Source organism: Bos grunniens, chromosome 15 (genome assembly GCF_055505025.1).
Source record: "Bos grunniens cultivar Pamir isolate PY7600 chromosome 15, Bosgru_T2T1.0, whole genome shotgun sequence".
NCBI lineage: Eukaryota > Metazoa > Chordata > Mammalia > Artiodactyla > Bovidae > Bos > Bos grunniens.
The window spans coordinates 55,726,906-55,741,103 of NC_141179.1; the positions used below are offsets into that span (position 1 = coordinate 55,726,906).

The 14,198-nt window shown below is 41.8% G+C and overlaps 1 protein-coding gene across 14 annotated transcripts in view; it reads left to right on the top strand.

Moving 5' to 3' along the window:
* Positions 1-1,170: 1,170 nt before the first annotated feature.
* UVRAG (UV radiation resistance associated) overlaps positions 1,171-14,198 on the top strand; it is a 331,316-nt gene continuing 318,288 nt past the window's right edge. For all 14 annotated transcript variants that reach the window (XR_015141562.1, XR_015141561.1, XR_015141563.1 and 11 more), the window contains exon 1: positions 1,171-1,479. Coding sequence is in view for 10 of the 14 variants with exons in the window: in XM_086338466.1 (XP_086194592.1) it covers positions 1,363-1,479 (117 nt within the window). In the remaining 4 variants the exon portion in view is untranslated. The remainder of the gene's footprint in view (positions 1,480-14,198) is intronic.

A 14,198-nucleotide genomic window follows, 5' to 3' on the forward strand; every position in this document is an offset into this window, starting at 1 on the left:
CAGGCAAGAGTACTGGAGTGGGGTGCCATTGCCTTCTCCGAGCAATTCTATAGATGTTATCATTATAATCCAAGGAGGTCTTCACGGAAGAGGTTTCATTTAAATTGTGCCTTCGCTTCAAAAACCCATGTCCTGATTCTCTGCTAAGTACTGGGAATCCAGAAATGAATCAGAGAAGGTTCTTTTGCTTGAGAAATTAACAGTGTGTGTTTGCGGGAAGGGTATGTGTGACTGTCCAAATGTGTTACACACATTAAAATACAATTGAATGCAACAGAATAATCAGGAATGTGGTAGAGGCAAGTTTTCTAACGCAGGGTCCCAGAGTGAGTCTGAGAAGCCTTTTGGGATCCCAACACAAGATGAAATTTGATAGCTAAGTAAGCATTAGTCAGGAGGAGCAAAGAACATAGCAAAGGCTTTCCAGGGAAAGCATAAACAACCCACTCACATAAGTGAAACAGCATCCTGGGTGCCTGCCTCAACCTACCAGATAGTGGAGTATGCGGAGGGGCGGGGACTTATGGGTAGGAATTGGTCGTGGGTGGAGCTGGCGGCATTGCCCGACAAGTTTCTGGTCTCAGGGCATCCTGCGTGGTGGCTTTCTGCCGAACCATAAAGTATTCCTTTTCAATCCTCACACGTTGGCGGAAGCCCCTAAAGACTGTTCAGGGAATCTTCAACTACAGACACAGAGACCATCGCTCCCCTGCTGGCGCCAAATGGGTCCCCGCCCTCCTAGGGAGGCCGGTTACCATGGCAACTAGGTCAGGGCGGAAGTGGCTCCCAAAACTGACTCTCACTAATCAGGTGACTCTCCTGCCTCCTGCACGTGACACCGGAGCCCAGGCGCCGGTCTACCTAGTCGGACTCCGCCCCTCTATTCCTTTACTGACAACTGACGGCGACCTCGAGCAATGGTCCTTGCGGCTCCTCCAGGAGCCCCCGCCCTGTGGTAGTGAGAGAACCAATTAGACTGGGGAAAAAAGAAGCAACGCCCTAGGTTTCACCCCGGTTTGACAGACGCAATTTAGGCCATCCCTGGGTCCCTCCGCCCCCTGTCTATTTCTGCTGGCGACGGACAAATCTTCTGCCCAATAGCGCGTCCTCTTTTTGTCGTTTGGTCCCGCCCCCATGGAAGCTGAACCAATAGGCAATCCAGGTCTCAGCGGGTGGTGGGGGTTGCACTGCAGTAATATGGCTCTTCCTTAGCCAGCGGCGGCGGCTGGAGGTGGGGTAGAACGGTCCTGCCTCTAGGTTGGTTGGTTTTTGGACTGCAGGGTCTCGGCGGGTCGTGACTCGGCGGTTGTGGCGGATGCCGGAGGAGCGTCTGTCCCGCCGCTTGGCGGCCCCTGGGTCAAGATGAACGCTTCAGCGTCGGTCGGGGGCCCACTCCCCCCGCCGCCCACGGGCCCGGCCGCCGCGCTGCCTCCAGGTTCTGCCGCGCGGGCCCTGCATGTGGAGCTGCCGTCTCAGCAGGTAACCCCGCGGGCTCGCGGCGCTCTGTAGGGGTCGGGAGGAGGCCCGTGAGGGATCTCCGTGGGCCGCGGGCTGACCCAGTGCCAGCCGGGAGACGGGGAGAATTGGCCGGGGAGAACTCCGAGGACTGAGGAGGGCTGTCCGGAGGTCTTGGGAGGGGAGGGATCCAGGGATGGCCGAATCTCTGGGGGATCTTTAAGTCCCAGGAGACATCCCGTTACAGGAGATGGGTTGGGAAGAGACGGGAAGGGACCCACTGAAACTCCCCGGGCCCCGCCTCTCCCCCCGTAGGGAGCTGGGGATTCCCTGGCGCAGACCCTCCGCTTTATCCCTCTTGGGAAGGGACCCGGGGAAGCCCTGGTATCCCAGGAGAGATGGGCAAAGCGCTTTTTCATTTTTAACTCATTTACTTGCTGACAAACTGATTGGTGCTCTCTGCTGCGGGAGAAATGAGGTTTCCCGCATTTGTTTTTAATCTCTCCTTATTATGAAGTACTCCTATAAATTTCTCAAGAAAAATCCTTTGGGATTTCGGGTTTCCTTCCTATTCTCCGACCCCCAAAGAAGGCACTTTAGCAATTTGAAGGGTGCTGCTACGTTCCTTCAAAAGAGTAACTGTGGAAGAAAGAACATTTAACGTACAGTACACATTCACGCCTTCCCTATCCTTTACCAAGGCGTGCAGAGCTTCTTGGATCCAATTTGGATCCGCTCTGTAAGCAGATAATAAAGAGAGAACACCGAGTTTGGGGACCTGACAAAACTCTTTGTATCACAGACTTATCTGTAGAGTACTTCTTTCCCCTGCCTTCTTGCTATCCCCCAGGAAGAGACTTTGCAGGAAGTTTGGCATTTAAGAGACTGAACGAAAGTACCTTTCATTTTCCCCAATCCACAAAGAGGACCTAAGAAAAATAGCCAGTTGTTAAGAGTCTACCGTGTTGGGTTTGTGCCAAGTGCTCAGCTGGCAGGGAGTTGATTCAACCTCCCAACTCTGGGAGGTGGCTATTTTTTATTAGTTCCATTTTGTAATTCTGGAGACAGAGGCTTAAATATGTAAAATCGCCTGCCCAAAGCTTTGCAATTAGTAATTGGTGAGGCCGGGTTTCAGAATCCAGCCTCAGACTGTAGTCCCTGCACGTGGTGGTTGTGCTGCAGACTTGAACAATCTTTTCTCCACTGTTTTCACGTGGAACAGAGTACTTTCCTCCACACCCCTCCTCCAACTTCCCATCACTGTCTTAGGAAAGAGTCAGACAGAAGAGAACAGAGGTTGGGGGCAGAGGGTGGACGGGAGATGGGCTGGATTTGAATACAGGAAAGTGTGGGTATGTGGAGGCTGCTAAAGGGCAAGAAAGGTGGAGATCCGAGCTACAGCGGTGGCCATGGAGCTGAGTTGTTTGCAGAAGCAAGGGCTTTTAGTGCGGTGGGAGAGAGGATTTAAGATACTGGGAGAGCATGGACCCTGGTTTTGTGGTGCTGTTGGGAAGGAAGTTTGTGGAGAATATGAATTTGAGGGTAGTGAAGTTTGGATTGTATTTACAAGGTTTCTAGGGGAGAGGGAGACTAGCCTCTGGAATGAGCATTAATGTGAATTTGTGTGTGTTTTGTGTGTATGTGTGTGTGTTGGTGGATTGTGAGAGTGGATACTGGGAGAGGCAGTGATGGGTGCAGAAATCCTGAAGGAGGAGCCAAGAGAGGTTTAGTTTGGGAGAGCTTTGGGAAACTGTGGGATTAGGAAAGAGAAAGCGTCATTTGTTTCATAGAGCCTGTTCTCTGATAACAGTTCCCAGTTTAACGTTGGGGGAAATAATCCAAACAAACTGCCCATGGAATAAATCCAACTGCATTTGTAAGCATTTGTCCAGTTTTGGGGTTTGTGCCAAGGGATATATAGTGGCTTAAGTGTATGGCTGAATGCTGTATGATCACTGAGTATGCTATTTACAGCTTTCTGGGGGTGTCATCCTTCTTGAATTCTTGGAAGGCAGCCTGTACAGCAAAAGCACTTTTACTTTTGCTCTTGACATTAATTTTGCTTTCTGAGTCAAAATGCTCAAGATTTTAGGATATAAATATATAACATTTAAAAAAGTAAACATTTTTGTTAAAGTGTTATCGGTATACAGTCAAGTGTACCAGTTATTAGTACACAGCATGATGAATTGTCACAAAACAAACAAAGTTATGTAAGTGCTACCCAGATTAAGAAATACAAAATTATTACCATCCCAGAAGTCCTCCTCACGTCCTCTCTCGTGTCTGCCTTTCTCTCCAAAGGAACTACTGTTCTGATGTATAAGAGAAAAGTTTTTGCCTATTCTTGAAACTGTGTATAAATGGAATCACACAAAAAGGTATTATTCTTTTGCCCAATATTGTTTGTGAGAGTCAGAGAATGTGTGTATATGTAAAAACATTTTTTAGTATTATTAACAATAATACTATGGCTTTTGCAGAATTTCAAAGCTTTAGATAAATTGGAAATCCAGTTAACTTTCTTTTAAATAACACTTTGAAAATTGTGTCATTTTAATAGATTACATGCTATTTGATAAGATGTCAGTATCTTTAAACATAAAAAAGATCCTGTTGATTTAAGATTTTCACGATAAAATTGATTATTTCCAAGCACACATTCAGTGGTTTCTCCCCACTATCCCCAGCCTATTTCTAAGGCAGAGTTTTTCAACCTCAGTACTGTTGACATTTGGGTTGGTTGGTGGGTCTATAAAGTATTTTGTCACCTCCGTGGCCTCTACCCGCAATATACCAGCAGGACCATCTCAGGCCTGACAATCAAAAATTGTCTTTAGATGTTGTCAAATGTCTCATAGGGAGAAAAATTACTTCTGGTTGAAAACTACAGTTCTAGGATATATTTTTGTTTTAGGATAGAGAATATCCCAGGCTTCCCTTGTGGCTCAGCTGGTAAAGAATCCGCCTGCAATGCGGGAGACCTGGGTTTGATCCCTGGGTTGGGAAGATCCCCTGGAGAAGGGAAAGGCTACCCACTCCAGCATTCTGGCCTAGAGAATTCCATGGACTGTATAGTGCATGTGATCCCTGATGCTGGGAATGATTGAAGGCAGGAGGAGAAAGGGACAGCAGAGGATGAGATGGTTGGATGGCATCACCGATTCAATCAATGGTCATGAGTTTGAGTAAACTCCATGAGTTGGTGATGGACAGGGAGGCCTGGCATGCTGCAGTCCGTGGGGTCACAAAGAATCGGACACAACTGAGCAACTGAACTGAGAGTGTATCCCTTCTATTACTTACTGATTTATCTCATCTCAGTCTTCCTTAAGTACCATTGATTGTAGTGGCTGTATTGTTTAAAATATTAGTTTACTGTATATTAGTTCCCAAAGTATTGGACTCCCTGTACCCCCAATCTGCCTCCAGAAAAAAGACTTGTTTTGTTTTGGCTCAAAGAAAGCCCACAAAACTATAAGACCTAACTAATAATTTTTACTTTGATCCACTTTTCTTTAAAAAAAAAAAAAAAAAAATCTAGTTAACTCTGCAGAAATCCTGAACCTTTATATGTATGAGTACTAACTGTAGTGCATAATAGCTACTTAATTGTGTCAGATGGGACTGCTACTTAATTTTTCTTCTTTTGCTTCTTTATGATCTTACTTTACCTGTATTAAGCATGAACTAGTCATGCATTTTGAAGACTTGTTTTTTCTTTTTAATTTTTGGTTGAGGTTTGTAATTTTCTAGTGAATATAAGCTCATCTGAAGAATAAATTCCTTCATACCTTAAGTTTAGGCATTTTGAAATAAAAATTTGTGTTTTGTTATAGAGGTATTTATAATGTCCTTGAAAGTTTGAGAGCGTTTCTTTCCTCCCCAAAGGCTTCCTCCTTTGGGTATAACCTAACTACATTCCTCAGATACTTAGAGCTGGGGAGGCTCTTTAGTGATTGTTTAGGGCTTCCCTGGTGGCTCAGATGGTAAAGAATCCGCCTGCAATGCAGAAGACCTGGGTTCGATCCCTGAGTTGGGATGATCCCCTGGGGGATCCCCTGAGGGAGGGCATGGCAGCCCACTCCAGTATTCTTGCCTGGAGAATCCCACGGACAGAAGAACCTGGTGGGCTGCAGTCCATGGGGTCACAAAGAGTTGGACACAACTGAGCGACTAAGCACATACATGTACATAGTAGTGACCACATACATAAACATTTTGCATATAGATATAGTCTTAACCTAGTTTAATCCCTTCCATTAAAATAACTTTACAATTCATTATTACTTTTCTTAGTTGTCGTGGTCAGTATACCTTCATCTACCACATTTTTGTATAATAATGTTTAGTTATGTTTGTTTAGGGCCTTCCCAGGTGGCTCAGTCGGAGAAGGCAATGGCACCCCACTCCAGAACTCTTGCCTAGAAAATCCCATGGACGTAGGAGCCTGGTAGGCTGCAGTCCTTGGGGTCGCTAAGAGTCGGACACGACTGAGCGACTTCACTTTCACTCTTCACTTTCATGCATTGGAGAAGGAAATGGCAACCCACTCCAATGTTCTTGCCTTGAGAATCCCAGGGACGGGGGAGCCTGGTGGGCTGCCGTCTATGGGGTCACACAGAGTTGGACACGACTGAAGCGACTTAGCAGCAGCAGCAGCAGGTGGCTCAGTGGTAAAGAATCAGCCTTATAATGCAGGAGATGAGGTTTCGATCCCTGGGTCAGGAAGATCCCCTGGAGAAGGAAATGGCAACTCACTCCAGTCTTCTTGCCTGGAAAATCCTATGGACAAAGGAGCCTGGCAGATTAGAGTCCTTGGGATCTCAAAGAGTGGACTGAGCCACTAAGTGACTGGTGATGTTTGTTTAACCCCCATTAATAGATTTTTGATCTGTTTCCAGTTATTCTGTGTTACATTGTTGCAGTGAGTATCCATATACAGGTATCTTGGAAATCAGTTGAAGAATATGTATACACACACTTACACATATAAATATGCACATATATACCACTCATACAATACATACACACGTTTTTGTTATTTAGATTTGTGTTTCTTTAATTATTGATGTTTTAGTAGCTTCATTTATTGTATGCAAACACTACGCAAAGTTTTGTTGTTGTTCCCTGCTGAGTCATGTCCAGTTCTTTGTGACCCTGTGGACTGCATCATGCAAGGCTTCTGTGTCCTTCACTTTCTCCCGGACTTTGCTCAGACTCCTGTCTATTGAGTCAGTGATGCCATCCAACCATCTCATCCTCTGTTGCCCCCCTTCTCCGCCTGCCCTCAACAAAGATTGAGGACAGGAGGAGAAGGGGACAATGAACTCATTTATCCTTACACAACCCTATGAGTTTCCATGTTTTTTTAAAAAATTTTTACGTATTTATTTCTGGCTGTGCTGAGTCTTCATTGCTGCACCCAGGCCTTCTCTAGTTGCAGCAAGTGTGGGCTGCTCTCTAGTTGCAGTGCACAGACTTCTCATTGTGGTGGCTTCTGTCTTGTGGAGCATGGGCTCTAGGTTCACAGGCTTCTTTGCGGCGCATGGGCTCAGTAGTTGTGGTGCACGGGCTTAGTTGCTCTGAGGCGTGTGAAATCATCCTGGACCAGGTATCCAATCTGTGTCTCCTGCATTGGCAGGGGGATTCTTAACAACTGATCAACCAGGGGAGTCTGAGTTTCAATATTTTTGAATAGATCTGTGTAGCATTTTCTTTTGCTACTTGCTTGTTTATGTCCCTGGCATTAATTTTTCTGATTACTTACTTGTGTTCTTTCATTCATTTGAAGAGCATTTTTTGGAAGGAAGTGGGGTATATTAGTGCTGTTATATATTATTATTAATGCTATTATATATCAGTGCTTCCTTGAATTTTTAAAAATAGATTTCATTTTTTAGAACAATTTTAGATTTAGGGACAAATTGAGGATAGTACAGAAGGTTTCATACTGTATACCCATTTTCCTCTATTCTTAACATCTTTCATTAATATGATACATTTGTTACAATTGAAGAACCAGTATCGATATGTTATTATTAACTAAGGCCTTTATTTTATCAAATTTCTGTCATTTAAAAAATTGTATTGGGATTTCCCTGGCTGAAGGTACTTCTCTGGCAGTCCGTTGGTTATGACTTTGCCTTCCAAAGCAGGGTTCCATTCCTGGTTGCGGAGCTAAGACCCAACGTGACTCGAGACCAAGAAACCAAAATACATAACAAAGCAGTGTTGTAACAAATTCAATAAAAGCCTTTACAAATGGTCCACATCAGGACATAGTGGGGGAAGGAGAGGATGGGACGAAATGAGAGAGTAGCACGGAACCATATACATTACCATATGCAAAATTAGATAGCCAGTGGAAATTGGCTGTATGACACAGGGAGCTCAAAGCTGGTGCCCTGTGACGACAGCCTAGAGGGGTAAGATTCGGGGAAGGTGGGAGGGAGGCACAAGAGGGAGGGGACACATGTATACCTATGACTGGTTCATGTGGGTATATGGCAGAAACCCACACAATATTGTAAAGCAATTATCCTCCAATTAAAAATAAATAAAATTTATAATAAGAAAGTGGTCCACATAAAAATGATCCCAAAAGGAAATTGTTGTAAGATATACATGATTTTTCTGTTGTAATCATTTTTAAGTGTAATCCAGTGGCATTAAGTACATCCTCAATGTTGTGCAAACATCACTACTATCCATTTCTGGAATTTTTCATCATCTCAGACAGAAACTGTACTCTTTAAACAACTCCCCATTCTTCCTTCCCCCAGCTCCTGGTAAGCTCTGTTCCACTTTCTGTCTCTATGAATTTGCTTATTCTACGTTCTTCATATAAGGGAATTATACAATATTTGCTTTTTTATTTCATTCAGCATAATGTTTTCAACATTCATCCATGTTGTAGCATGTGACAGAATTAGGCTGACTAGTGTTCCTTTGTGTTTAAATACTACATTTTGTTTACCCATTCATCTGTTGATGGATCTTTAGTGTTTACCTAATCTGTGGAAAATTCTGAAAGAGATGGGAATACCAGATCATCTGACCTGCCTCTTGAGAAACCTATATGCAGGTCAGGAAGCAACAGTTAGAACTGGACATGGAACAACAGACTGGTTCCAAATAGGAAAAGGAGTACGTCAAGGCTGTATATTGTCACCCTGCTTATTTAACTTATATGCAGAGTACATCATGAGAAACGCTGGGCTGGAAGAAGCACAAGCTGGAATCAAGATTGCTGGGAGAAATATCAATAACCTCAGATATGCAGATGACACCACCCTTATGGCAGAAAGTGAAGAGGAACTCAAAAGCCTCTTGATGAAAGTGAAAGAGGAGCATGAAAAAGTTGGCTTAAAGCTCAACATTCAGAAAACGAAGATCATGGCATCCGGTCTCATCACTTCCTGGGAAATAGATGGGGAAACAGTGGAAACAGTGTCAGACTTTATTTTTCGGGGCTCCAAATCACTGCAGATGGTGACTGCAGCCATGAAATTAAAAGACGCTTACTCCTTGGAAGGAAAGTTATGACCAACCTCAACAGCATATTAAAAAACATTACTTTGCCAACAAAGGTCCATCTAGTCAAGGCTATGGTTTTTCCTGTGGTCATGTATGGATGTGAGAGTTGGACTGTGAAGAAAGCTGAACGCCGAAGAATTGATGCTTTTGAACTGTGGTGTTGGAGAAGACTCTTGAGAGTCCCTTGGACTGCAAGGAGATCCAACCAGTCCATTCTGAAGGAGATCAGCCCTGGGATTTCTTTGGAAGGAATGATGCTAAAGCTGAAACTCCAGTACTTGGGTCACCTCATGTGAAGAGTTGACTCATTGGAAAAGACTCTGATGCTGGGAGGGACTGGGAGCAGGAGGAGAAGGGGACGACAGAGGATGAGATGGCTGGATGGGATCACTGACTCGATGGACGTGAGTTTGAGTGAACTCTGGGAGTTGGTGATGGACAGGGAGGCCTGGCGTGCTGCGATTCATGGGGTCGCGAAGAGTTGGACACGACTGAGCGACTGAACTGAACTGAACTGAATACACTTTTTCAAGATCTCGTCGTGCACACCACATTGTATTTAGTCTCCCCTTGGCTGTAACAGTTCCTCAGACTTCTTTTTGATGACCTTGATAGTTTTGAGTACTTCTGAGGTATTTTGTAGGATGCCTTTCTATGGGAATTTGGTGTTTTGTTTTTTTTTTTCCTCATGATTAGATTGGGGAGATAGCCTGGATAGGTAAAGTGCCATTTTCATCTTATTGTATCAAGTGTACATACTATTAACATGACTTATCCCTATTGATGTTAACCTTTGTCGTCACCATTGAGGCTGTTTTTTGTCAGGTTTCTCCGCTGTGAGATTACTCTTTCCCACTGGTTCCTCCATGCTGTCCTCTTTGGGAGGAAGTCACTGTATCCAGTCCACACTTTAGGAGTGGGAATTGATGCTCCCCGTCCTTGAGGGCAAAGTATCTACATAAATTATTTGGAATTCTTCTGCATGGGAGAGTCCTACCACTACCCACTTCCTTTTACAGATGAGGAAGCTGAAGTCTGGGTAGCTTTCTCAGAGTCACACAGGATGTCACCACAGGGACTTCAGGTTAGGTCTTTGATTCCCACTTACCATAGATACCTATTCTTTGCAGGGTTCTGGTTAAAAACAGAGGCTTGAAGTTATCTCAGGGTTTGAGATAATCATGCTTTTTATTTTATTTCCCACAGCATCTGTACATAGCACTGTGCTGATTACATAATAGGAGCTCAGTATACTTTTTATTTTAAAATGTTATTTGTATATGAATCATCCCTTTGAAGAATTTAACAGCCCTAAAGAAAGGAAGGAAATTGGATTGAAATACATACAAGAAAAAATGCTGGAAGCACAAGCTTTTGCTAAAAGCAAAAATGCTAGAAGCTGAATTTAGCTGTGTGTGACATATTTATTTTCCCTTGATGTTTCTGTTTGTTAGATATCTTTTGTCTGTCTGATTAATCATCTTCTTACTATGTGTTCAAAAGATCTGTTTCCTTTACAAGGCCACTGAAGGCAGAGAGAAAACTGTATCTTACTGGGAACATATGCCCTGTGCAATGTTATGTATTTTTATTCCTTCCACAAATATTTGTTGAGCTCCTTCCTCGTGACTCAGAAATAAGTATATAGTTGTGTTATATAGCTATATAAGAAAATGATGGCAATTTTTGAGCTGCTTTGCTTTTTGTAAACAAAACTGTGAGGAAGCTTCAGAAACAAAATACCAGCATCCCCAAATCATTATTTTTATATGATAAAATGCCATTAGGATTTTAAGGTTTTAATTTTTTTTTTTTTTTTGATGAAAATGTTTAATTTTCCTTTGAAAAGAAAAGCTGTGTTCTTATTCAGTGTTAACTTTAAAATTTATCTACTGGGTCACAATTCTTAGCTTTGTGGCAGAAAATTCAGAAGTGAAACTGACTGGAAATAGAGCAAGAGCAGAATTGAAACTAGTAAGCTGGGCCTGAATGAGTAATAAAATTAAGAAAAAAATTAGGTTTTCATAGTTTCCAAATGTATATTTTTGATAATATGTGTATTTTCATCAGTAGACATATCACTACTGGAGGAAAAAGAAATACTTGTCATTTTTAATGTGCTCTAAGGAGTGCAGGTACAAACTAGGGGTGATTTAGAGAAACTAAAGACAGATCTATGTTAAGAGAGGGGTTGAAACAGTTTAGCCTTTATATCTTTAGGTTTAATGGCATCAGTAATGTCTCCGTGAAAGTTTTTTTAAATGTCTTGTATTTTAGGAGTTGGATTCTTAGATTATATTTGTAGGGGAGCACATGGAGAAGGGAAACTTGACATTGGGATTTTTTTCAAAAACATATTTGTATTATACCTTTTTGGTTTAATATTACCTGACCTTGTTTTCTGGCTTCCCTGGTGGCTCAGCAGTAAAGAATCTGCCTGCAATGCAGGAGCTGTGGGTTTGATCCCTGATTGGGGAAGATCCTCTGGAGGAGGAAATGGCAACTCACGCCAGTGTTCTTGCCTGGGAAGTCCCATAGACGGGGGAGCCTGGCGGGCTATACATCCATGGGGACGGTTGGACACAATTTAGCATCTAAGCAACAACTACCTTGTTTTCCATCTTATTTTAAACTCAAAGCATGCATTTTGAATCGTAGAATTTTATAGATGCAAAATCTGAAGCCCTCAGAGGTGAACTATTCCCCTGGCCAGAGATTTGGTCCCTCCACTTGTTTCCATCCTAAAGGAGTCAGTAAAGAGTATTAATTTAACAACTATGATTTGAGTGCCCTGCTCTTCCTGTTAGTGGCAGAGACCTGACCAGATCCTGTAACTCCCATGAACAGTTTCACTCTGCTTGGCTTGGTGTTTTGAGAATTTGTTTCTTAAACTTGTCTCTGGGCTTTGACACATTATTCCTACAACTTTGGGAATTTTAGGCTAGAGGTAAAATGTGGGAAAGACTGTATTTTAAACTTACTTCGCTTCGCAGGCTGCGGTCTCAGGCTGCATCCTCTTGTCCCCTTTTGTAGTGTGTATTAGTGAAACTTTGGAATGTCCCTCTGTAATTTGAGTGATCACTCTTCCTGTTTGTCCCTTGGTACTTACCATGCTTATCCTTTTTTGAATATCTCACTTAAGAAGTCTTGATTCTTTACCTCTTCAAGTTTCTAAAACAGCAGTCATCTGTTAATCATGGGTTTTCTGTTGTCAGAAATTTTATTTGTGCCGACTGCCGTAGACGTCATTGACTAGTTATCAAAAACTGGAGTCAAGTGCATTTATTGGTTGAGAAGCTGAGAAAGCTGAGCATTAGAACCCAGTACTGATGAATCTGTTTGTTGATCCATTGGCTCTTTTCCCCACCATGGTTGTTACAATATCTTACCAGGTGCCCTCAGATGTTTTTGAAAATAATAGGGAAAACAAGGAAATTGAAGGTGGTGGCTACCTTTGGCTTTTTTCAGTAGCTTCCTGGGTAAGAAGAAAGAGAAGATAAAAATGAGTGAGAATGGAAATCAGACTTTTGTAGTATGTTTTTTTTCTGGAAAAACTTGGTCCTCTTTTAACATGATTGTATTTTTTTAACTAAGGGCTTTACTGGATTACAAGTAATTCATGTGTCCATGTTAGCCTATGTCAAAAGTAAATAGTTGCAAGTCCAGAAGTGGAAGAAATTAATTGAGTAATCTGTTTTTTCAACAGATATTTATAAAGTAGCTCCTTTGATTTATGTTAAATATGGGATTAGCAATTTATATGTCTTGTTTCCTTCAATCTAATTATGTCTTTCAGAGGATCTGAAATTTTACCTGTCATAATTCCAGTCTCTTTTTGTATAAGAGCTAATACAGGAAAACTAAACTTAAAAAAAAAATACAACATGAAAATAATTTAGGAGTATGAAAAAGCTGTGTTTTAAAATTTTGCCCACCTTAACGAATAACATCATTGAGAAAACTGGCAGGGCTTTCATCCACTAAAATGTTACTATCAGGGTATATATGAGAAGCAACAACATGAGGAAGACTGTCTAATTTTTCATTTTGAAAATAGATCACAAAGCAACCTAGGCAGGTAAGCTGTGGGGTGCTCATTTAAGGCCCAGGATATTTGACAGGACTGTACTCAGTATGGATTAGAGTTGGTCCCATCATGTATACGATGTAGGTATTTCAGGTTTGTTTTCATGAATGGAGTTTATCCTACATGGAAGGTATTTAAGTAATAAAATTGTCCTGTTAATAACAGTTGTCCTGGTGCTCTAGAGTGACTGGTTTACATGTAATATTCATGTATTTCTACTGGAAGAAATCAATCTAAGTATTCAATGGGGACACTAGAATTGCAGAATTTCTTAATTGTACATTAACTGCATTTTTTCACAAATTTGGATATTTTGAAACTACCTGAAAATTACTAAAAATTACTACTCACTATTCTTACCTTGTATTTTCAAGAAAAGGTTACTTTATCAATACCGTCTTTAATAAACTAGTAAAATATACAGTGTATTTTAGATACTATATCAAAAATAAATAAGTTGGTACTTAGAAGTAAAATAAAATCTATTACAAAATGGAAAATTTTAATTAGATGTTAAATCTCTGCTGTGTACCAAATACTGCATTAGACTCTGGTGTACTTCTTTCTCCAACTTCTCTTATTGTTGGAGTACCAGAATGTCTCTGAATATGATTTTACAAATTCTCAAAAGCACATAATTATTTCCTTAATATGGTATGATAGAAAGACTTGTAAGGCTGGTTCTGAGTATAACTAAGGTGTCTTTGGGAAAAGCATATGTTCTGGTCTTTGGTTCTTGACTTCACAGTGAGAAGGTTGGGTTATCTGTATATCTACACATCTTGAACCTCTGTGTGCCTCCATTTCCTCGCTTGTCAGTTGCTTTCCTTTTTGTCCCTATCATTTTCATTCCACAAATATTGTGCTCACCTCTGTTCTACACTGTCATTTGTTTAACAGATTTTTTTTTTTTTTTTAGTTTCTACCGTGTGTACCACAGTAGTGAAGAATATTGTTTTCTAGAGCCAGATGCTTGGATTCAAATACTGACTCAGATCCTTCCTAGTTGGCAGTGTGGAAGTTACTTACTCTCCCTATGCCTCTGGGAGGCTCAGATCAAAAGGGCAGAATAATACCTATCCTGTAGGGTTGTTGAAAGAATTATGTGGGTCATAAG